General features: G+C 24.8%; 1 protein-coding gene and 1 pseudogene across 4 annotated transcripts; one reads left to right on the top strand and one right to left on the bottom strand.

The window, feature by feature from the left end:
* Positions 1-754: 754 nt before the first annotated feature.
* On the bottom strand, positions 755-14,909 carry LOC107170548 (PAX-interacting protein 1-like). 3 transcript variants are annotated; one of them, XM_015520699.2, is made up of 15 exons: positions 14,572-14,909; positions 14,013-14,132; positions 13,807-13,935; positions 11,445-11,636; positions 11,237-11,362; positions 11,041-11,146; positions 10,074-10,155; positions 8,914-9,113; positions 8,740-8,849; positions 6,634-6,786; positions 5,183-5,367; positions 4,391-4,638; positions 4,164-4,332; positions 999-1,301; positions 755-928 (listed from the first exon to the last, which is right to left on the bottom strand). In XM_015520699.2, the coding sequence occupies exons 2-15, from the start codon at positions 14,126-14,128 to the stop codon at positions 837-839; spliced, it is 2,211 nt and encodes a 736-aa protein (XP_015376185.1). In that variant the 5' UTR covers positions 14,129-14,132; positions 14,572-14,909; the 3' UTR covers positions 755-836. The 3 variants fall into 3 exon arrangements, with proteins under 3 accessions (XP_015376185.1, XP_015376184.1, XP_089078530.1); XM_015520698.2 differs by having other exon boundaries at positions 14,719-14,909; XM_089222404.1 differs by lacking the exon at positions 14,572-14,909 and adding an exon at positions 14,333-14,351.
* A 329-nt stretch (positions 14,910-15,238) lies between these two features.
* Positions 15,239-17,053, top strand: LOC107170543 (uncharacterized; annotated as a pseudogene). Its single transcript, XR_016190778.1, has 4 exons — positions 15,239-15,395; positions 15,554-15,796; positions 15,926-16,075; positions 16,292-17,053. The product of XR_016190778.1 is annotated as an uncharacterized LOC107170543 (transcript).
* The last annotated feature ends 6,241 nt before the right edge of the window (positions 17,054-23,294 follow it).

Below are 23,294 nucleotides of genomic sequence, written 5' to 3'. Positions count from 1 at the left end.
AACAATTATTTACTATAAATCTGTATAACATCATATATAACACGGTAATCGGAAAAAAAAGTCCCGGTAAAAAAAGTCCCATACTAGGAAAAAAAAGTCAGTTGTACTTCGTATTTTAGTGTGTATGTGTAATGAATAAAATGCTTGTACATATTATATATTTGTCATCTACCATAATAAGTAATAAATAATAGAAAAAAAGTTTACTAGAACTTTACCAAAATACTATTATTATAATTATGTAGGTACCTTAAATAGTTAAATGTATTTATTATTGACTATTTATTACTGTATTACATTTTATTATTTTATTATATGACTTTTTATGTAACTTTAATGCATTTTTCAATACAATTTTACCATATTTATTATTTATACTTAAAATTTGATATATTTTCATTCATTTTTAACGGGACTTTGTATTAAATTAAATTAAACTATATTTTAATATGTGATTTAAGTAAGTAATTAACATTTTTTATGATATATGACTTTTTATGTATTTCTATATTTAACGGGATTTTTTTTCCTTGTGTGGGACTTTTTTTACGGGGACTTTTTTTTCCGCGATTCATAAACTCATGAGCCAATAATAATTATAATTTACTAATGTCCATTTCAATATAATAACTTATAATTTATAATGACAGAGGCATACTTACTGTGCTATTGTATTGTATACATGGCACATAATATTTGTGCAGTATTTAAATAAAATAATAATAAAGACTACTATAAATGAATTAACCTCAAATATTACATATCAACTTTAATTTATCTTAAATTAAATGTTTATTACACAAATATAAGGAATACACAATAAAAGTAATGTAATATTAGTTTTGAGCAGTTACTTCCAATAAAAATTTTTGTAGTTGGACATGCTGTGCCAAGATTGAACATGTTATGAATTCAGGTAAATAAACAACTAAAAAAAGTAATTTTATATTTAATTCTTCAGTTTTCACAAAAGATAAACTATGTTTAAAATATCATACCATTATAAATACCCAACAAGTCATTGTACAAATAGTGATCTTCTTGACATGAGATTATAAAATAGGAATTTGGTGCCGCACTTCGGATTGACTCTAAAGATCTTCTAGTTCTTTCAATTGCACCACCAGCAGAAGTAATGATTTGCATCAAGCTATGAGCTGATGGATATGTAATTCCAGGGGTTACAAAGAATGATAAGTATTTAAATAGTAGACGACGCATATTATTTTCTAGAATTGCAGGTACATAACATAACCCCAAAAACTGATCTTGTATATTTTCTATAAAATATTCTTTTTCGTCTGAAAATAAAGTTTGATTATCGGCATTAAAAAAATATATTAATGTTTGTAATTTCAATTATATTGGGTTCACAAGTCATAATCAGAGCTTGGAACTTAATAATAAATTAAATTAAATTTCCAAAATGATTCAAATTCGAAAATAATCTACGTCTATAAAAAATAACAAAACATAACATTTTGATTCCCATAGGTAAATAATAATAGAAGAGAAATAATAATAAAATAATATCTGAGAATCAATGAAAAACATTTTTTCTAAATGTAAAAACTAAATATTTTAACCAACAATTAATTTACTGTTTTTCTTTAGGCATTTAAAAAATATAATATTTAGTATTTCAATTATCCTTTTTTTTTAAATTCGACAAACGACTGTTTATAAGAACCTAGCTTTGATTTTCAAGTTTTTTGACTGACCGAATATTTTTTTTTTAAACATTATAAAGCCTAATAAAAATCAAAAAATGTATGTACCAATAAATATCTCAACACGAATCAAATTATTTGGAAAATTTGATGGTAATAACTAATAGAAAATTTTAATATCACAGTAAAAGTTTCATCCATACATCCATGGTAATTTTTTTTTTTAAGTCACACCAAAACCAAAATCATTTGTGATAAAGCTAATTCCTATTTAACCTAAATTTTATTTTAGTTTTTTTGGTGCTTTTGAAAACGTTTAAATAACAACAAAATATCAAAAATCAATTTATAGGAATTTGTCAATTTATTGGTAAATATCTAACATAGTTAACATTTTAAATTCTAACTCTTATTATAAATTGATATTACTTTTCGATTGAATATATATACATATTTTTTTTTTTGAAAGGTTGAAAACTTGAGTGGAATTGATTATTAAATTTTTTAATGTTAGCTATGAAAAAAATATTTTTTAAGAATTACTAGCTAAAAAATAATATGCACATTTTCAGGATTTTGACGACTTCCGCCATAAATCTATCTAACTGCAGACAATCATATAATTTATTATGGATGTACGCTCAACTTTTTACTATTACAATATTGATTATTATCAATTTATGAAGAAAGTTGCTATATTATTACAAGTTTTTTGATAGAAAAAAAATTTTAAAAAATAAAATAAAAAATTCTCATGGCTAAAAATAGCTTAATGTCAAAATATTTTGAAAATTTAATGTAAAAAATCAAGTAATAAAGTAATAAGTAACAAACGTTTTATTTTGAGATACTTGAAAACTATGGTAGGAAATTAGTGGTATCTATTTAAATTAGCACTGTACATTATTTAGACCAATCAGTTTTATCTGGATTTACAGATTTAATCCGTTGATCCAGGATTTTGAATTCAACCCGTTGATTTTGAAACCAATCTGTTGATTCAGATTTCAGATCTAATTTGGTTTCAGGGCCGAACTTAGGGGATGGCAGAGTGGGCTGTAGGCCAAGGGCTCCCACAAATTCAGGGCCCCACCAATGTTATGATATTTAAATTAGGATACAGAAAAAATATTTTATTTATATATTAAATACTCATATTTACACATATGTAATTAAAAAATATTGAACATTATTTGGACATCAAAAAATTTAATTTTACTAACAATAATAATAGATGTATTCGCGTTTGTTAACAATGAACAATGTCTAAGAATCTAGATAAGTTTTTATGCCATCCGTAATCGGTGTTGAATTCCAAAATGTTATTGATAAGTTTGTATAAATGAAATTAAGAAAAGTTCCAGACATTTAATTTTAATTACCTGACATTATTATTTTTATTATTCTTTATTTAATTACTTACACCTAATATTATGATGAAATTACTTATACTATAGTTATACTTGATTTGATTGTTTTTCAAATTGTTTATTATTAAATAAGTAGTTAATTGTTACTACTATAGTAGTATACTAAATATGATAATAAAGATTATTTAATAAGTAAAAAAATATATTTTCTTATTTATGTGTAAGAGGCCCCCACATGCATTCCGCCCAGGGGCCACCACATACCTAAATCCGCCCTTGTTCGGCTTCATTGTTTTTGAGATGATCAGCTATTTTTTCATTTTTTAGTAAAATGTTGTGAGTAATTACAGAATTATAATTATATATTTAGATAAATAAAAAAATAATAATTGTTTTCAAAATGCTTAAGAGGCCGTAATACCTGCATGTGTTGTCTCCTTCTTACAAGCACGTAACATAGAAAAAATGTTTAGCGCAGGATAGAACCACTCAGTCTGTTATCCTAATTGAAACACCAAAAGTTAAAATAATATAGAAGATAATATTTTCTGTGTCGTATCATTTTTATTTGTTTGATATCATAAATAAAAAAAAAGTTATAATATTCTTAAAGTATGATATTTTTAAGTTTTCCAAACATCAATAACTTTTGATATATTGATCTTATCAAAAAAATAAAAACACTGTGATTAGTTAAAAATCTCCTTTTTTCATGATAACAATTTAGTTTCTTAGATATACATAACTGTAGATTGCTCAGTTATTTCTTACGCAAAACACTTTTCGCTATGTTATCCACTTGTAAGACGGAGACAACACATGTGGGTATCATGTAATCTTAATAATCCAGATTTATATCATAATTCAAATTAAGCGGATTGTAACTTTTGTTTTAATCCAGATCAATTGTTCTGGATTTAGTGGTTAGCACTAACTTAAATTGCCTAACAAATTTTAACCATTAATCAGCTAAGCTTATCCAAATATGACAATGTTACAGATTTAGGGAGTATTTAAAAATATCAAAATTATTTGTATAAAGTAAACCATTCGCTAAAGTTAAAAATATTTAAATCTTAATTAATTATGTATTAATTGAAAATATTATGAATAAAATATTTACCTAGAAGTTTTAAGCTGGAATGTGAATCTTTTAACCAATTTTCATTGAGAATATATTTAACAGTTGAAAGACAACCGAAAAACTCTATCGATGTTATAGGTTTGTTCATGATTAAATGAGTTGCTTCAAAACAGTGAGTGGCTACTATACCACCAAATAAAAGTAATATCTAAACATAACGATAAATTTAAAAATATAAAATTAAACAAAATTAGATTACAAAATACCATTTTAAGTATTTCTTTATCTTCTCTTGTAAAACCACAAAACATAACACATGGTTTTGATGGTAAGTTTTTTATATAAGTAATGATAACATCATTATCATTAATGTCATCAATTTCATCATTAATTAAAATTTCTTGTGTTTCAGATATTGTTTTTTGTCGTTTACATTTTGTAGGACTATCAGGATTTAAAGTCAAATCATGCACTTCTTGATTTTCAAGAAATATCAAAGGAGTTTTCCAAGACTCTGAAATTTTTTTAAATATTAATTAAAATTTAAAATACATATTTTATTATTAAGATGATATTACACCCATATGTTTCTTCCATATTAATTTATTTTATTTTAATAAAATTATAAACATACAATTCAGAAAATATAAGTTGATGACTTAAATCTTGGATGTAATTGACCTCTTATCAATATTAGGTAAAAACAAGTGTTTGTAACAGCAATCTTTTTTACAAAATTTTAAGTTAGATGTGCATTAATAATGTTTTTAAAGAAAAATATTTTAAATTATCATAAAATTTATGCTATAAATCAGAACAAAAAACACTGATGCAATTTTTAAAGTTAGGTTAGTTAGAAAATAAAATTAGTTTTACTGAATGCATATATTGTACATAAGAGGGAGATAACACATTTTTGAGTAAAGTCCTCTTAACCAGTTACAATATATTAATTATGAATTATAGATATTGATCATTGAGTAGACAACTATAAAAATATAAATTTATTGGTAAACAATATACAAGTTACAAAAGATAATAATTAATTGATATCATACCCATTAAATGTGACACCATGTCATAATTCACTGAAAATGGATTACATAAATCAAATTGTTGGTATTTTAAATTTCCAGGCTCTTTTATACCAAGTCTTGCGCCAAAAAGTATATCATTCAACCATTGAACATTAACTACTGGTTTATTAATTTCTAAAGCTTTTTCTACAAGTTCACCTTCTAATCTACATTTAAAAATATAAGTAAATTAAAATTATTAAACAATTAACTGTCTGATAGGAATTGTTATATTTAAATAAAAAAAATAAATAAAATAATTAAAACTAAATAAACTATCACTTAAAAAAAAAATAATAATAATAATATTAACATAATATCGAAAAAATTTTTTTTTTAAATTATTATTATTTAAAGTTTTCCTGACCTAAATCGCCTAAACTTAAGGATACAGAAGTATGTTTTTGAAAATTTTTAAACTAAATCATGATAAGTATAAGTATGAACTAAGTTTTTTTAATGTACAGAAAAATAAAAATTATCACATTACAGAGCATACATAAGGTGTAACAGGAATATCTAACAAACAAAATAACTCAAGTTTAAATCAATTTTTTTTTTACATATCATTAATAGACACTTGCGCTGTACATGTATAATATTTAAATTTAAAATTTTTGATTCTGAAAATAAAAACATTTAAATGATATTATTTTTATTTTTTTATTGTTTTAAGCCTCATTATTTTGTTAAGTAATGTTGGTTTATTCATTAAAACATTATATGATTATTTTTAATAGGTATTTAGTAAATCTTAATACTTTTATTAAAAGTTATTATATTTAAAATTATTAAATTGCTTTAAAAAAATAAATAGGCATTTAAAAAAATCATTAGATATAAACTACTTGATTTTAATAAATCTTTTTAAAAAATCAAATTTAAATATTGGCTTTTTTGAAACTTTCAATAAAAATTTAAATATATATGTCAATACTGTATATCATAAAATAATAATAATAATATTGGTTCTTTAACTAAAATATCAAACTTATACAGCACAATTATAAGAAATCTGGTATAAATTTAGTAAAATTGGGCGAGTATTGATTTTTTGAATCAAGTTTGAATACTCCAATTGAAAGTTGAGTAATCCCTCAACTCTAGAATTTGGGTATGGTCTCAGAGTGCATAGAGTAGTCTGAAGATGATTTTTGTCAGTTACAGAAGTTGTTCATTATGTTAACTGATCATTTCCTTTTTGTTTAGGAGCATTGTAGCATAAAATAAATCAAAGTTAGTTAGAAGACGAATGCAATCTATAAATATAATATTTAACAGATACTGAGAGAGCAAAATATGTCTTCATATATTTTTCACATGATTTAATGAAACCAAAAAAAATATTATTTTTACCTAGAGGTAACTGGTAATACTGTATAATAATATATTATGATTATTATGTATATTAATATTTATTCATAATGTCTTACTTTAGGCTAACTACAATATCAGTTCTGGAAGTAACATCATTAGTAGTATGATCACCGCCAACTAGTTCAATCATTGTTTTAATTATATGACATTCATTTGTACCAAAATTAACAATTGAAAATTGAAAATTTAGACACGGCAAATTGTCTGTACTAAAAAATACAAAAACAAACAATTTAATTATTATAGTTTTTAAAATTCTGATCAAAATTAAAAATTAATGATTTGAAAGGTTTTACAATAATAATTAATTTTCTATAAACATTTTATTTTGTATAGTAGGAGTGCTTAAAATCAGCATTAGGAATCATGTAATATGTAACTATGTAAGATTTGAAATTTAATATGTACATCTTGATAAGTAATTTTTTGAATTATTCAATAGTGTAAAAATAACTGATAAAATATCTAATTGTGTGATATTTTCTAATATAAAAAGTTAATAGGTAAAAATGTAAAATGAAACAAATAGAAAATATTAAAATAATTGAATACAAATAACTAAAAATTACTATTTAGTTTACAAATAAAAAAATCAGAAACTGTACTATTTATTTTTCATTGTTAGAATATGTAATGTGATTAAATGTAATAAATGTTGTTCCATAGTATTTTATTATTTAGAGTAGAATAAACTATAAAACTAATTTTAGATTCTGAGCGAAGCGATGAATGATTTGATTTTCCAATGATGTATGTATTTTTTGTTTCTGCGCTGTATACATGACAAGTTGTTGAAATAATGCTTCAATTTTCAACATCAGTAGCTTTTTGGTTCGAAAGAGAATTTAGTTGATGCAATGGGGAACAATTTTGAGAATTTCCAGTATTTTTCAAAAGCACCGTGAAAACAAGGAAAAATTAAGGAAAAACGGAAGTTTAAAAAAAAAATCAGTTTTGAGAAAATTGATTTTAAATATTGGTATAACTCTAAAACAAATTACCATAGACACATTTAATTTTCATTCAATGTTTATTCTGGCATTCTCTATACTTGGTAAAATTTTCAAATTATTTCAAATCTTTTTAGTTTTGTATTCTATATAATAAGTCAATAAATTGAATTCATTAAGTAAAAAAACTTGGAAATTGAATAAAAGGTTCCCCATAAACTGATATAATAGCAGTTGGAAAATATTAAAAAAACTTATTCTTTTTATAATCGTTTAAAGTTTTAATTTTGACAAAAGTTATTTTGTAGGTACCTACATTTTTTTTTTTGAAAAAATAACACTATAATTAATATAGTATAAAATATCATAGACTGACAAACCGTCTCTGCTCAGAATCGTTTTTAGTATACAATGATATTATATCATTGAATTCAAATTTAATACCATCCATTACAGTAACTTACTGTACAACAAAGCGTCATCCATTTACCCGTTTTTTTAAATTTTATATCGTAAAATAGTAAATATATTATTTTCTCTAATTTAGGGACCTTCTAACCTTTTTTAAATTCTATTACATAGACTTTTTGTTCATTTTTTTTTTAAATACAGAGGTCGCCGCTTATTGGACTCACAGTTAATTGACTCATTCACCAATTATTTTCTAAATGGCTGGTCTCGATTTGCACATATATTAACATAAAGCAAAAAAATTTATCTATTAAACTCACACACCAGTTAATAGGGTCATTTGAAAATTAGATAAATAAATAAAATATGAACAAAAAATTGAATAAACATGTTATATATGCAATATGTCGGTACTGGTATTTGCTTTTATCGCACAAATAAAATAAATTATTTGTTCACAATAAATCAAGCAGTCGTCAATGTCAACTAGTACAACAGGTAGTGTATTTCATGTTCCTAATTACACTAAGTCTTCTACCTAAATTCAATTTTTAAATATAAATTAATAGTTTTTAGTACACTTAATAGAAGAAGAAAACTATAACATATTACTAAGTAACTGTAACAAAAAAACCCTTACAAAAAATTTAAATCATTTCAGCCTAATATATATACATATAAATAATTAAACTGAGAATTCTTACAAATCCCTTAGTTTTAATTATGAAAATTTAAGATTTAACCTCAAGTTTTTACTGCAACATTTATATAGTATAATATGTATATCTATTTTTTTTTTACCTGTAAGGCATGGGAAAATGAACAGCTAACCAAGGTGGTATCATAAGTTTTTTAGAAATGATATCGCTGAGCCAGTAATCAGTCACACATCTTTTACCATCATTTATAGCCTGAAAAAATAAAGGAATCATTTATAATTTTATTTAAACACACACAAAATCAATATTATTTTACTTCTTCAACTATATGATGTTTTTGGGTGACACAAATTACATGTGTAATATGATCAGAATACAACTGTTCAACTGATCCACCATATTTAATAATATTATCCTTAGATAAAATTGTGTTATTGTATTTACTATTAACTTCTTGTTGAATTTGGACATCCACAAATAAAAATACACATCCTAACAGAAATTGTTTGGTAGATACTAAAAATTAAAAAATAAATTGTATTAATTTCATATTAAATATATAATTTAAATGTATTAAAAATTTAAAAGCATATATTCTATGAATATATGTGATAGCCATTGTTTATCTGATGCAATTATGCCAGCACTAAAAATGCATTAGATATGATGTGGGATGTGATATTATATATTATGTTTGTGTTATTTTTTTATTATCTGAGCCCAGGTTTAAAGTATTGTCACCACCCCCGATCACCCCACTGAATATACAGTGGTGATGTATTAATGAGAGAGACTATGAAAAAATGTCTATGTTTATGTTATATTAGTGATTTTGATAGCAAACTTTATATTAATATAATGAAATTGTTCAAAAATTTTTTTAAATATAGTGAAATCTAATTTTATGGACGTGGTTATATAATATACATATCTTTCAACAAACAATATTATAAATTTCCAGCAAAAAGATAGATATTTTAGAGTATTTAAACTTATATTAAGTAGATATAATTATATTTCTCCCCTATATCTTATTAATGGACGACCATTTTAAACTCAAATGAAACTACATACTAATCTACACTTTCAGTGTCACAGGTTGCGACAACAATGCTTGCATACCTTAGCATAATTGCAATCAAGTACATAGGTACTTCAATATTGCCCATAACAATAATTTTATTACATGTATTTAATATTTATTATTATACATGACTTTTTTCCCTATTTATGACCTAATGAATATAATATACAGATTTCACGGTATATTGTATTATTATTTGTGAACTTTAATTCATTACTGCTGATTATATATAATTTATTGAGGCAGGAATAATTGTTTTGTTTTAATTTTTCTACCTATTAATTAACGCTTCACCTCATAATGTAATATAATATGTGGTTATTTTATATTTACAAAATATTTTTATTACAGAAAAATTATTTTAACCAGGAAATGATTGTTGAATATCTTACGTTGTAATTGAGGATCATGCCCATAATATTCGTTTTTAGTTTGATTTTGAAGTGATATTGCATTTTTATTTTCAATATTCATCTGAAACACAGACATAAACATATCTTAAAATATTTTATTACATACCTATATTAATAAATATGATATATAATTTTTATAATGATAACAATGTTTATGTTTGAAATTAAAATATATTAATAAAACATTTAAATATATCATAATATCATATACAGTGTGTCTAAAGTTAAAAGAAACATTATATCTTTTAACTAGATGGCACTTAGTATACCTCATTTTGTTCAAAGGCAGAATTTCTTTTTCAAAAGATTTTCTACTGAAATTCAGAATTTTAAAAGGTAAAAATTAATTATGGCATGTAAAATAAATATAGACCTTTTATCAAATAATATTAACTATTCAAAAAACAGGAACAGAAAAGAAATGAAAAAACATTGAAATTAAACACAGATGTTTATTTTTAAAAGTTGCATTGTATTTTGATTCTCATACTGGTTTATCATACCATAGCCAGTTTATATTGCTATGCGATGCTACCAATTGATGTAATGGTATGATTATTTACATAACTATTTCTACTTTAGGAACAATAATATATTCAGAATTTAATAGTTTTCAACAGAATTTTTTTATATATAGCTTTCAGATATTCTTATTTAACAATTTTTAAGGTTTTATTTATAAAAAAGCAAAAATATTCTTTATACCACTGTTTTTATCACATTACATCAGTGGTGCTCAACTAAGCTACCGCAAACTGGCCTTTAATGTGCCACAAATTTTTTGAAAATATACAGCATTTATACTATCAATATTATATCATACCATAAATAAATAGTCCAGGGACTTTTAGAAACACCCAAGGGTGCCTCAAATATACAAAGGTTGAGAACCACAGTGTTAAATGAAAGACAAAAAATGTATACTAATAAAATAAATACTAATTACCTTTGATGTACTTGGTTGTTCAATATTCATATTCTCTATATTATAACATCTGTTTTCAAAGTACGCCTTTTCTGATTTTAAATCAGCTATTTCAGATTTTAATTTACTATTTGATAAATAAAATAAAATAAATATTTATATCCAGTTTCAATCAACACAATACTTAAATAGTCTAAATTAAATAAAAATATATTACTCTATATAAGATGAATTTGAAGATTGTAAATCATAAAGTTCACGGTTTAGTGATTTTATTTTTGATTGCAGAAGTAAATATCCCGCTTTAAATTTTTTTCTATCGATTTCCGATTCATTATATCGTCTAAAATAATTAATAAAATAAAATACAGTTAAAAACTTATTAAAAAAAATATTACCTAATATTATAGTATAAGATTACTTACACAGTCTTTAATTTTAGCTCAGCAGAGATACCTACATTTTTCTTTTTTTCATCTTCAGCTTCATTTTTAAATAATTTAGTAGATCTATTGCTAATTCTTAAAGCACTTTTTGTATGTTTTAGTTGAGTTTCAAGACAAAAGATTGAGCTTGAATTACGGATATCTTTATCTTTTAAACTTTTTAATTGCTCCCTAAAAATTAAAAATCTGTAGTTATTATAAAAGAAAAGTATCAGTTTTTTATAATTAAACATTGAATTAAGCAGTGCCATATCCAGGGGTGGGCTTTTGGGCTTAAGCCCCCTCCCCCCCAAAAAAAAATAATCTCAGGTGAGATGCTTTTTAGTAATGCGTAATAGATAGGTTCATATCATAGTAATAATATTGACAGGTGAGCTTAGATTTAAAATTGTGACAATTTATATTAATATATTAAATGCGTAATACATCAAATAGTATGTGTATATATATGTTTTTAAATTATTCCCCATTTTCCTATAGAGTTAAGTGTGAATGTTTAAGCCTCCTCCGAAAACACATCCTGGGTACAGCATTGGAATTAAGGAATAATATAAATTACTTTTAAATAAACTTTTATACTAATTAATAATACATAAAGATCATAAGTTATTTAAATTTAAATATTCTTAGTTCTATTTGTCAGATATCTGTATGAATAAATAATACTCCAATACAGAGATTTCTAAGCTGTTGATTGTTTACAGGAGGGGTCAGCAACCCGCGGGCTGCATAGCAATTTTATGCGGCCGCGATAATAATTTATAGTTAGTTTAAAAATATTATACGACACGTAATCTTTGCTGATAAAAATTGGCATTTCTCACGAGAAGTTAGTTGTACAATTATTGAACAAAAATAGATAGTATGTACAGAAACATTGTACACGTTTTGTTAAACATCGGTAATAATTTATTATACAAAACGAAATACGACTTAGTATTACTGAATCGATTTTCTAGTGAAGTGTAATCGTCTCAATACTGTGTTTCAAATTTTTGTACGTGTAACTCTATGGCTCCTAAACAAAAAATTAACAATGAGCATCGTATTTTTAAAGAAGATTGGACCAAACTTTTCTTTTTTATCGAACACGGTGGTAAGTTATTATGTTTAATTTGTAATAAAACCATAACAGTAATGAAAGAATACAACGTCATTATTTGTTCGTGGTTGTCATAACTTAATTCAGTTTTATTCGAGTCTCTGTGAAACAAAATTTAGCAAAATAAAATATTTTGCTAAAAAAATGTTGACCATATTTGGGAGCACTTATATTTGTGAACAAACTTTTTCACTAATGAAATATTGGAAAAGCAAATATGCTTTGCGATTAACCGATGGTCACTTAAACGCTGTATTGAGAATTTCTACATTGAAAATAAAACCTGCTATCAATAAACTTGTTGATGCTATTCAAACTCAAAAATCACATTAATTTTTATTTATTTATTTTTTCCAATATTATACTATATTTTACTATGTATTTTTTTATTATTATTATTACGTGTAATTATTAGTATATCTTTGTTTGTAGATACTTCGATAATTAATGTACCAACCAGTGATGTACTAAGTACTTAAATAAATTAAATTTTAAATTACTATAACATTTTGTTTAAATAAAATAAGATGTATTCAAATTATGGGGCGTGAAAAAATTTATTTAAATTTTTTGGCCCTTGACATCAAAAAAGTTGCCGACCCCTGGTTTACAGTATTGAAATATACATTTATTTTAAGTATAAAATAAGATTATTTTCCATGTAACTAAATTGTACCTAAATTTATTATTTTGGTATAAATTTAGTTTAATTCCTAATTGTACATATTGTGATTATTGAATTATTTTATCATTATCAGCGAGGATTACGAGTGAGTGACGTGTCACCATAATACTATCATAATAAAAGTTATCTCAAATATAGTGATCATCAATGAAACAATAATAAAAAAAAATGTTAATTAATATGTTGTTAGTCACAAATCATACTCAAATTTAAAAATTAAAAAAATTAATTATTTCATAATACATTTTACATAATAACATAACTTCAAATACATTAATTTAAATAAAATAAATCCCCATAATAACAGACCTCATATCCTACGACCAAAATCTCCTTACAATGGAAATTAACAATAATCTTGTCAACCTATATCCCTTTACAAAAATTCCATAATTACAAAAATATAAGTTGGTACAAAGCGATTCCGTTATAAGGAGATTTCACTTAAGTTAGACTTAAATAAATAAATCTAAATAATCAGAAGGTTTTATATTTTATTCGAAATCAATTAAATTATGATAAAATACACTTTATTTATAATTTAAAACATTTACCTCAGTGAATTTATTTCATCATCAGTTTTTCTATTCCATATTTCTTGAGCATTAGAATCAACTTGTAAAAACAATTTGACCAGATTATTTTCTAATACCAATGAACGACAATGTGGGCAAGTTTTTGATCTTAAGACATAAAAATGTACATTTTTTTTAAGCCATAAGTTTATAATAAGTAAAATTAAATTTGTATATTACTTTACCTTTTTAACCATGACATAAGACACTTATGATGAAAGACATGTCCACACTGTGTTGTATATGTAGAATTGTGGTGAATTCCAACAAATGTCTCATCACAGATAGAGCAAGTAAACATATTTCTAGAAAAAAAAATTGGGCTTTATTTACTAATATAAGTTCATAACAGATAAAAATAGTCAAAGAAATCATTCAATGCCTATTATCAGCAAATTCTAAAACTCAACATCTAGAAAAATCTAATTTATTTTATCATAAAGTTGTTTAATGGATTTTTTTATTCTTTTAAAATGTTACAGTTAAAACATATTACACGATTTACATATTTATAGTCCAAACGGAAGCCGGAGGTTCTCATTTGAAAAACCAAAATTTATGATACAATATGACATTTCTTAAGTAGGTAGTAAAATGTTACTGAAACTTAAAAAAATGACCCAAGTATATTTTAAAATTACAAAAGTCAAAATTTGATTACTTCAATTATTAAAGAAAAAAATTAGGGTAAGCATGCTTATATAATAATATTATATATAAATATATAAAACGAACTAAAGTTACCTTGTAAATAAGAATTCTTCTCAATGCCTTTTTTCTTATCAATTCATAATTAATAATAATAATATTTAACTATACATTACTATACTCTAATTAACGTTATGAATTATGATTTATGAAAAATAAAATGTACACTTAAGTTATACCTACTTAAATTTATTTAATAACATGAATAGTATAATGAACGGATTACAAATTTAAATTATTATGTATAAGAATTTAAACATACAACAGTGAACAGACTTATTGACACTTGATAGTATTAATTAATAATTTGGAATATGAATTAATTGAGGACTGAGCACTGAGCCACTGAGGTATCATCTTAATCTATTATGTGGTACTATCACAGTTAGTTGTACTCACGGCTTAAGATATACAGGTTAGCTATCGTCTATCTAAATAGCATTGGCAGCTGCGGTCAGAACGTGATACGGGTTTAGTATACATTTTCACCACATCTTTAGAGCGCTAGTGGTAAGTAGGGTTATAGATTATAGACTATAGTGATAATTTAATTTATTATATCAAGTATTTAAGTTATAAGTTATAACGGACGACAGTAAAGTTTAAAGTTTAAAGTTTTCACTTTTCTGGTGCATTATACAGCTTTTCTTTATTCAGGTATGTCATTTTGAACTTGTCGTTACAATATTATGTAAAATAAAAGTGTTTTAAAATATCTTAAAAAATAGTATTCAAATAGATAAAATTACTGTCAAAATCTTTTTTTAAATTTATTTAAGTAATACTTTTAAATCGTATTTGAGACAAAGTTTACACTACTTTTTTAATATTAACTACCTAGTAAATTATAGTTATAATTAGTAAGTAGTATTCAATACAATGAAATAGTATTTAAAATGTTTTCAAATATGTATTCAATTATTAAAAAAATATTTGAATACTTCTACTCAAATACTTCACAATACTGAATTTACTTTATTCTACTTATAAATTATAATGGTCCAATATTTTATTATAGTGGATAATGCCTCGTTCATGTTGTGTAGTCGGTTGCAAAACTGGATATAAGTCTAACCATAGTACAATTAAGGCATCTACTTTTTCTTTTCCTACGGATGAAAATTTAAAGAAAAAGTGGATAGATAAAATACCCCGAAAAGATTTGATTGTTACTAAAAATTCAGCAGTCTGTGCCAGTCATTTTACTGATGATCAAATTATTAGAACATGGACTTCAGGGGTTGGTGATAAACAAGTGTGTGTAAGTATCTAGATAAATTACATTTTAATTAAAACTGAATAATTCTTAATTTTTTTTTTATTACTCATTTATTTTAGACTATTTTATTTATCTGATTAACTATTTATTTAAATGACCAATGTTTTTCAGATAAATTTGAAGTATCCAAAACTAAAAGAAGATGCTATCCCTTGCATATTTCCGGGCCCAAAATATTTATCGAATCCACAAACTAAAAGAAAGTCTCCTAGAAAGCGAGATAGTTCATTAATCTCTTCTAAAAACATTAAAGTAGTAGAGGTAAATTTTACAATCTTACTAAAAATATTAATTAATCAGGTACAATATATAAATAATACATAATTATACATAAATATTATGTATAAAATATTTGACTGTTCGTATCATATTTAAATGTTGTATATCAATTTTATAATTAATTTTAAAGTTCTGTTATATAGGTATATCCTAGTATACATTATGTATTACATATTGTAAATATTTTTTTTTTTATAGGCTGAATCTAAAATTTCTGAACATCCTTGTAGTAATGATATTGATCCAGAATTTTCTGAAGAATCTTCAGTCTTGTCCACTGAACAAAAGTTTGAGAAAATATGTTGTGATCTTGAGTCAATCACACTTCCAGATAATTGGAAATATGAGATACATAGAGCAAATAAACCATATATTATATTGTATACAATAAAATGTAAAAATAATGAAGCTGGAATTAGCATTGAAAAACAGATTTTTTTAGATTCAGACATGATTTTGAAATGTAATATATATGAAAAGAATATAAACCTTCAAGATTTGTGTGGAAATTCAAATATTTCTTCATTGGATGATTTGATTTCAATTATGATTATTTTAAGTTCTAAAAAAATATGTTCAGGTGGGCCTTTAGTTCAAGAATTTAAAAGTATATCAGTTGAATGTGCAGATATAATTTTTAAAAACCATTGGCAACATAAAAAATGTCCATATTTAATTGATAAATCATCTATTCAAAATAAATGTTCATTTTGTAAAGGCTTAAGAAGAGCATTTCGTTTAAAAAAATCAAAGTTGTCTGTTAGCAAATCGACTAGGTTATTATTATCACCTACAAAAAAAAAAAATATTTGATGAGCACCGCAATAAAAAGCATATTTTACAAAAACAAGTGTTAAGAGCAAAACATAGAATACAATATTTACAAGATCAGTTAAATGAAGTTAAGGAAAGACTAAATCAATTATCAGATAGCTCAGTTAATGATCTTATAATTTAAAATAATTTAAATAATTCCCAGTCTACTTAAGTTAAAGAAATAGTTGCAGCTAGCAAGTACAAAAACCCTAAAAATCGTCGCTACTCCGAAAACTGGATGTTACTCTGCTTGTTGTTTAATATTCGTTCACCCGGCGCATATTGTTTTCTTCTGGAACAAGATATAATACCTTTGCCCTATACCTCTACGATTTGCAAACATTTATCCATGGTCAAAACTAATTGTGGATTTGATCTCCAGTTTTTTGAGCTACTCAAAAGAAGGATGTCTCATAAATCTCTGGAACAACGACATGGAGTTCTCTTGTTTGACGAAATTCAACTAAGAAAAGGCCTATATGTAAACACACGAGATTTAACTTATTCTGGCTTAGAAGATATGGGGGGTGAAACTGATGTTTCAGAGAATAAAGCTGACCATGGGTTGGTTTTTTTTTTTCAAGGTCTAGCAGATAAATTCTCTCAGCCTATTGCTGTATTTGCATCTTCTAATTCGGTTAAAGGTAATTTTTTTAAAATTGTATTTGTTTTTAAATTAACTTATTTAACATTTTAATATTACAGGAACTGTACTGGCCCAACTTGTATTAAAAGCAATGATGATGTTAGAATCTTCTGGTTGCTTTGTTGACGGTATAATTTGTGATGGTGCTGCTACAAACCGAAAAATGTGGACCCAATTTAGGATTAGTGGTAAATTAGGAGCGGTCCAGAACTATTTTACACATCCTACTCAGAAAAACAGAAAAGTATTTGTGTTATCGGATGTTCCACACCTTTTCAAAAACATAAGAAACCGCTTACACGACAAAAAATATCTTAAAGTAATATTTTTGTTAATATTTGTATGAATAATGTTATAATGTTTAAATGTATTAATTTAAGGTGAATCCTGATCGAAAATGTGTCAGTTGGTTTCATTATATTGAGGCCTATAATGCAGATGTAACTCATCCTGGCAATGCACGTGCCATTCCAAAGGTTACTAAAGAACATCTATATTTGTCCAATTTAATGAAAATGCGAGTTCGTTTAATGACACAAGTAAAATATTTTAAAATATTCATTAATAATAAAAACGAATTGTTATAAAAAAAAATTCAATACAACTTAAATAAATTTCAAAATATTTATTGAATATACTTCAATGGCTTGATCGATGGCTTGCGGTATAGAGTTTTATAGGCGGAAGAAAATTGTTGGTTTAGGAGGTAGTGAAGAAACCCAAGACTTTACATTATTTTTAAACAATTTGTTTGACACCTTAAATCGCCGTTATACCTCTGAAGGTATTAATAAATCCAGTAATGACTTTAAGGTATTAAATAACAATTATTAACTATTATTTTCATTAATATATTTGTTTTTTGTTATTACTATTCATTCTTATTCCTTATATGTATTACTTTATTAATTATTGTTTACCAAAATAATTATTTAAATGAAATGCTTATTATGTGTTATATTTTAATTGACAGATTTTGGAAGATGCAGAAGTTTGGCTTAATAACTGGGAACAATTGGTACATGATTCAAAAATAAGTCCAAATGAATTTCTCACTTGCTCTACAGCGGAAGGACTTCGTGTTACACTACGATCATCGATAGAACTTTGCAGATATTTATTATATGACTGTGGATTCAATTACGTATTAACAGGCAAAATGAACCAAGATCCATTAGAAGTAACTATATTATTGTCTCAAACTATGATTTTATGTCATTTATTATAATTTTTTTTAAGATAACTGTGAAGCATACTATAAGTCGTGCTCTACCCACGTATAACCGTTTTACACTAGGATAAGTAGGATAATGATAATACTCGGCCGAGTCAAAGCAAATCATGCTACTAATTTTTGTTTGCTTGAAAAATGTGGACATACTATTTTGTTATTATTCCAGTGATGATTTTAGTAAACATTTTAGTCGAGTAAATAGAAACAAACTCTATTTTTTCCACCGAGTGGTCTTTTCACTAGCAGCCGATCATTTTAGTTGTACAGGTTACTAGGTTAGCTATATGATATAACAACATGGTATGATCGTAACTTTTTGACGGTCAGATACCAAAGACTCTGTAAATACTTTCGGTAAGCACATTACGTCATAAACCCGCAAAATTAAAATTCGTTCTAAACAATTAAAACAGAAGGTACCATATTATTATACTTTTACTTTGTATTTCATAATATTATACTCAGCGTTGGGTTACCCTGCATGCAGAGGAAGCAGGACATGATTGAAGCTGCAAATACATTTTTCGCACTTAAAAAATAAATAAATATATTTCATGTAATAGGTAATGTATATTATAATGCACACTAATGAGTGAAGGTAGATCAAGAAAAAGTATTTTATTCAATTTAAAGTAATAATGAATAATTTAATTATTTTAATTAAGAATATATTTCTGTATGTAGGTAATTTTTTTTTTTTAAGCATTTGAAAATTGAATGGTGGCAAATGTCTTACTTGTAGGCGGAAAATAATTGCTTAAATTCACTGATTATAGTGATTATACTACAACTATATATTATTAGTATCTATTCTATTTTGTATTTCTGAATCTCTGTGGTATGACCACAGATATATAAAAATACTAGATATGAGAATAACTTATGAGGAACTTTTTAATAAATTTTCAAGTATTTTGATAGGGCCAAAAAAATTGTATCGACACTATTTTTTTTCTTTATTAATAAATACACAATCTATTCGCAATCGGAACAAATAGTCAATAAGAGTATGAGCTAATGACAATGGCAATCGACACTATAAAAAGCAATTTTCAGAAAAATTGAAAATTTCAGTTGTCTATATAAATATCAAATATCTCAAAAAAGGTCAAATATTTTGAAAATTAAATCATGCCAAGAAAATACCAATCTAAATAACTGGTAAAATTTTCAAGTATCTACACAGTACCTAGGTACGACTTATAATATTTGAATAATAACAAATATTTAAAATCGTTATCGTTACGCTATTTTGTAAAAATTAAAAATTCAAACGCACTTAAAATTTTTCCTATAATGATGCTTCGAGTTTTCTCTGTAGCTACTTGAAGGAAAACTTAGTGTTGTATTTTTAATCCTTAGTTAAAAACACAAAAATTTTTATGATTTTTCAACTTCAAAATTATTTGCAAATTTTCGCGTTTTCGACAGATTTCGTAAAAATTTGAACTATAAACAGTATAAACGCTTATAAAAAAAAAAATGTGACTAACGATTTTAATTTTTTTTAGCTACAATAATAAAAATTCATAAGGAACCTTGTATTAAATTTTCAAGTTTTTTTGGTCATCCAAACATTTTTTTCCCACTCATCAAAAAAAAATTCTCATAATAATCGAAAATTTCAGTTATATAAATAATCAGTCTTTAAATAACTCAAAAAAAGTCGAAAATTAAACTGTATATAGATAACACTAACATAAACATTTGGTGAAAATTTCAAGTATTTACAGTGATTAGTTTTTGAATTACAACCATATAAAAAATCGATTTGGTCGAAAACTGGTTTTGCGTGAAAATTCCCGTTTTTCTGTCATTTCTTTTTTTGTTTTTCTCGATTTTTTTGAAAATTGTTGGAAAATGTTTACTTCTGACCTGTATAATGCACCAAGGATATTCACTTTTACATCGTAAACTACCCCCGAAGTTTGATATTGAAGCATTATTTCGACTAGTTATGCTAGTACAGACACAAAAAAAAAAAAACACATATCATTGTAAAATCAATACATTCATCACTTCGTTCAGAATCTAAAATATGTAATTTATCTATATTATTTAATATATTATAAATTCTAATACAGTAATACCTAGGTATAATGGACTTTTACTACATTCTTTGGTAATATTTCAAATACTTTCCCCAAAAGTATATCTTAAACCGTGAATGCAAGCAGTTTATATTAAGCTTAAGCGAATACAAGCTAAAAGATCTATAATTATATTTTATAATAGACCATAGTCATAATCCATAGACATATTAAGTATTAATAGAACTCTATGACAATCCAATAGAATTATGGGCGCACGGATATTAATATATTATATATTATATAGATGAGAATTTGATCTATACCAAAGACTTACTATATAAGATATAATATAAGACATTACTCGGTAATTACAAATGAGTAAAAATTATTTTATACTTTTATAGATATAATTTTGCCAAATTGACGACAAAAAGTGTGTAACATTAAAAATCAACCACGACTATTACTATCAAATTCAAACTCAGTTGCATGTTACAAAAAGAACAAAATGTTACTTTTTTATCTTCGCGGATAATTGGTCTATTTGGTCTTATAATATATTTATTTTTTATGATGTCAACTTTTGGAACACTAAAATAAAGTTGCAGTTAGATTTGTAAGTAATAAAAACTATAAATATTTGTAAATTAATTAATACACTTATTCACTGCAATACATTTGTACATTACATTTTATAACAAATGTTTATTACCTGAATTGATTAGTCCACTATTTGGAAAACGTCTTTTAGTAAGCGATATAAGAGAACCAGTTAGAATTTTGATAGAACAGGAAACGAGAAAAAAAATAAAAGGTAGGTATAACATGTAAGTACAGCAAGTATTTACTACTTAATAACAATAATACAGCTTATTGCAACAAATAAGAAATACAATATAATGAAACATATTTCATTACTTGGCATATCATCAATCAAAATAATAATTCAAACATTTTTTATAATTTTTTAAGATAACTAACTCTAATATTACAGAAAATAGCTGAATAGATTCCTGCAGTGTGGTGCTGGAAAGTATATCAAATACCATTTTATGTTTTTAAGTTGTTGATATTCAATGTAATATTGAAATGTTGTATAATCATAATTTAGTAATTAAATAGCGTATACCTTATACCTATATAGTATATATATATATTATATACCTTCTAAAAAATAAGTAATTTTTGTATTGGTTGTTTTATTATATTAGTAGTATAACTCATGACATCATTTATTATTACCTCAAAATAATGCGCGTATTATACATTTATATACTATCCATGGGATCTAAAAAATAGTTCATTCTTTGCAGGGGAATAGGAGGGTCAAAAAGCTTTAAATTTTAATAAAGATTACAAATTAACTGAACTTAAAGAATTACAAAAATACAAAATTTTATAGGCGCAATTTTTTTTATCGATCATACGTAAAAACGAAATAGCTAAGAGTTCTTCGTATGTTGTCTCCATCTTACACACGTATAATATGGTAAATTTTCGTTTACCAGTTTCAGTACTGTGCTAACAGTTTTGATATAAGAGTGAATTGACTTAGTATCAAACTTTTAGGTAAGAACATTATCTGTGTTCTATCGTTGGTTTTATTACGATATTTTAATTTTTAAGTGAATTAGGAGCATTTTAAAATACTTACTTTATATTTCACATACTCATTTCACTTAAAAATTAAAATATCGTAAATGGAATTTAACCCCATCTCTTGAGCGTTGCATACGTTTTATTTTACACTGACATCCTCTTAAAACAATACAAAATTTAACTCAAGTTTAAAAGTTTAAAAAAAATTAATTAAATACTTTGTATATTATTTAAAATATGTATCTATAAACAAATGTAAATATATTATGTATAATATATTTTTTTGGGCTTTTTTCCATGGTGTATTTTTTAGTTTAGGGTTTTTTTCCGTGATTCATGGGTCACAGATATATAAAAATACTAAATTTTTATATATCTGTAGTATGGGTCAAGTGCTCAAGTGTGTAATTAACCATAACATATAACTATAACCATTATTGTTGTGTTCGTAGATTAATTTTGTATGTCATTTATATAAATATACCTAGGCCAGCGTCGTAGATACGATTTTTTTTTTTTTTTTTTTTTGGGGGGGGGGGGGTTAAAATATATTTATGGCACAAATTACAAGTTATTAGTTAAACTAAACATATTAGTATACCCTCCCCATAACTACGCCACTGACCTAGGCTAGGAAAGCTAGCTCAAAAAAAAAAATCCTCAAAAACTATATAGAACATAAGTAGCCCGTCTCATAAGTCATTATGTAAATATGAGCTTAAATTCAATTAAAAAAATTTTAAATGTGTTATAGGTTACTTATTTTTTGGATTTAGATATTTTAATCTAAAAAGTTTTTAACATTCATTCCAATAAAATAAAAGTTTAAAATAAAGTAATAAATTCAAATTTAAATAATTTAACATATCTTAT

Source organism: Diuraphis noxia, unplaced genomic scaffold, assembly GCF_037042655.1.
Source record: "Diuraphis noxia isolate RWA-SAM2 unplaced genomic scaffold, SU_Dnox_SAM2 contig0003, whole genome shotgun sequence".
In the NCBI taxonomy this organism is placed as follows: Eukaryota; Metazoa; Arthropoda; class Insecta; order Hemiptera; family Aphididae; genus Diuraphis; species Diuraphis noxia.
This window is presented reverse-complemented; position numbering and strand designations above follow the sequence as displayed.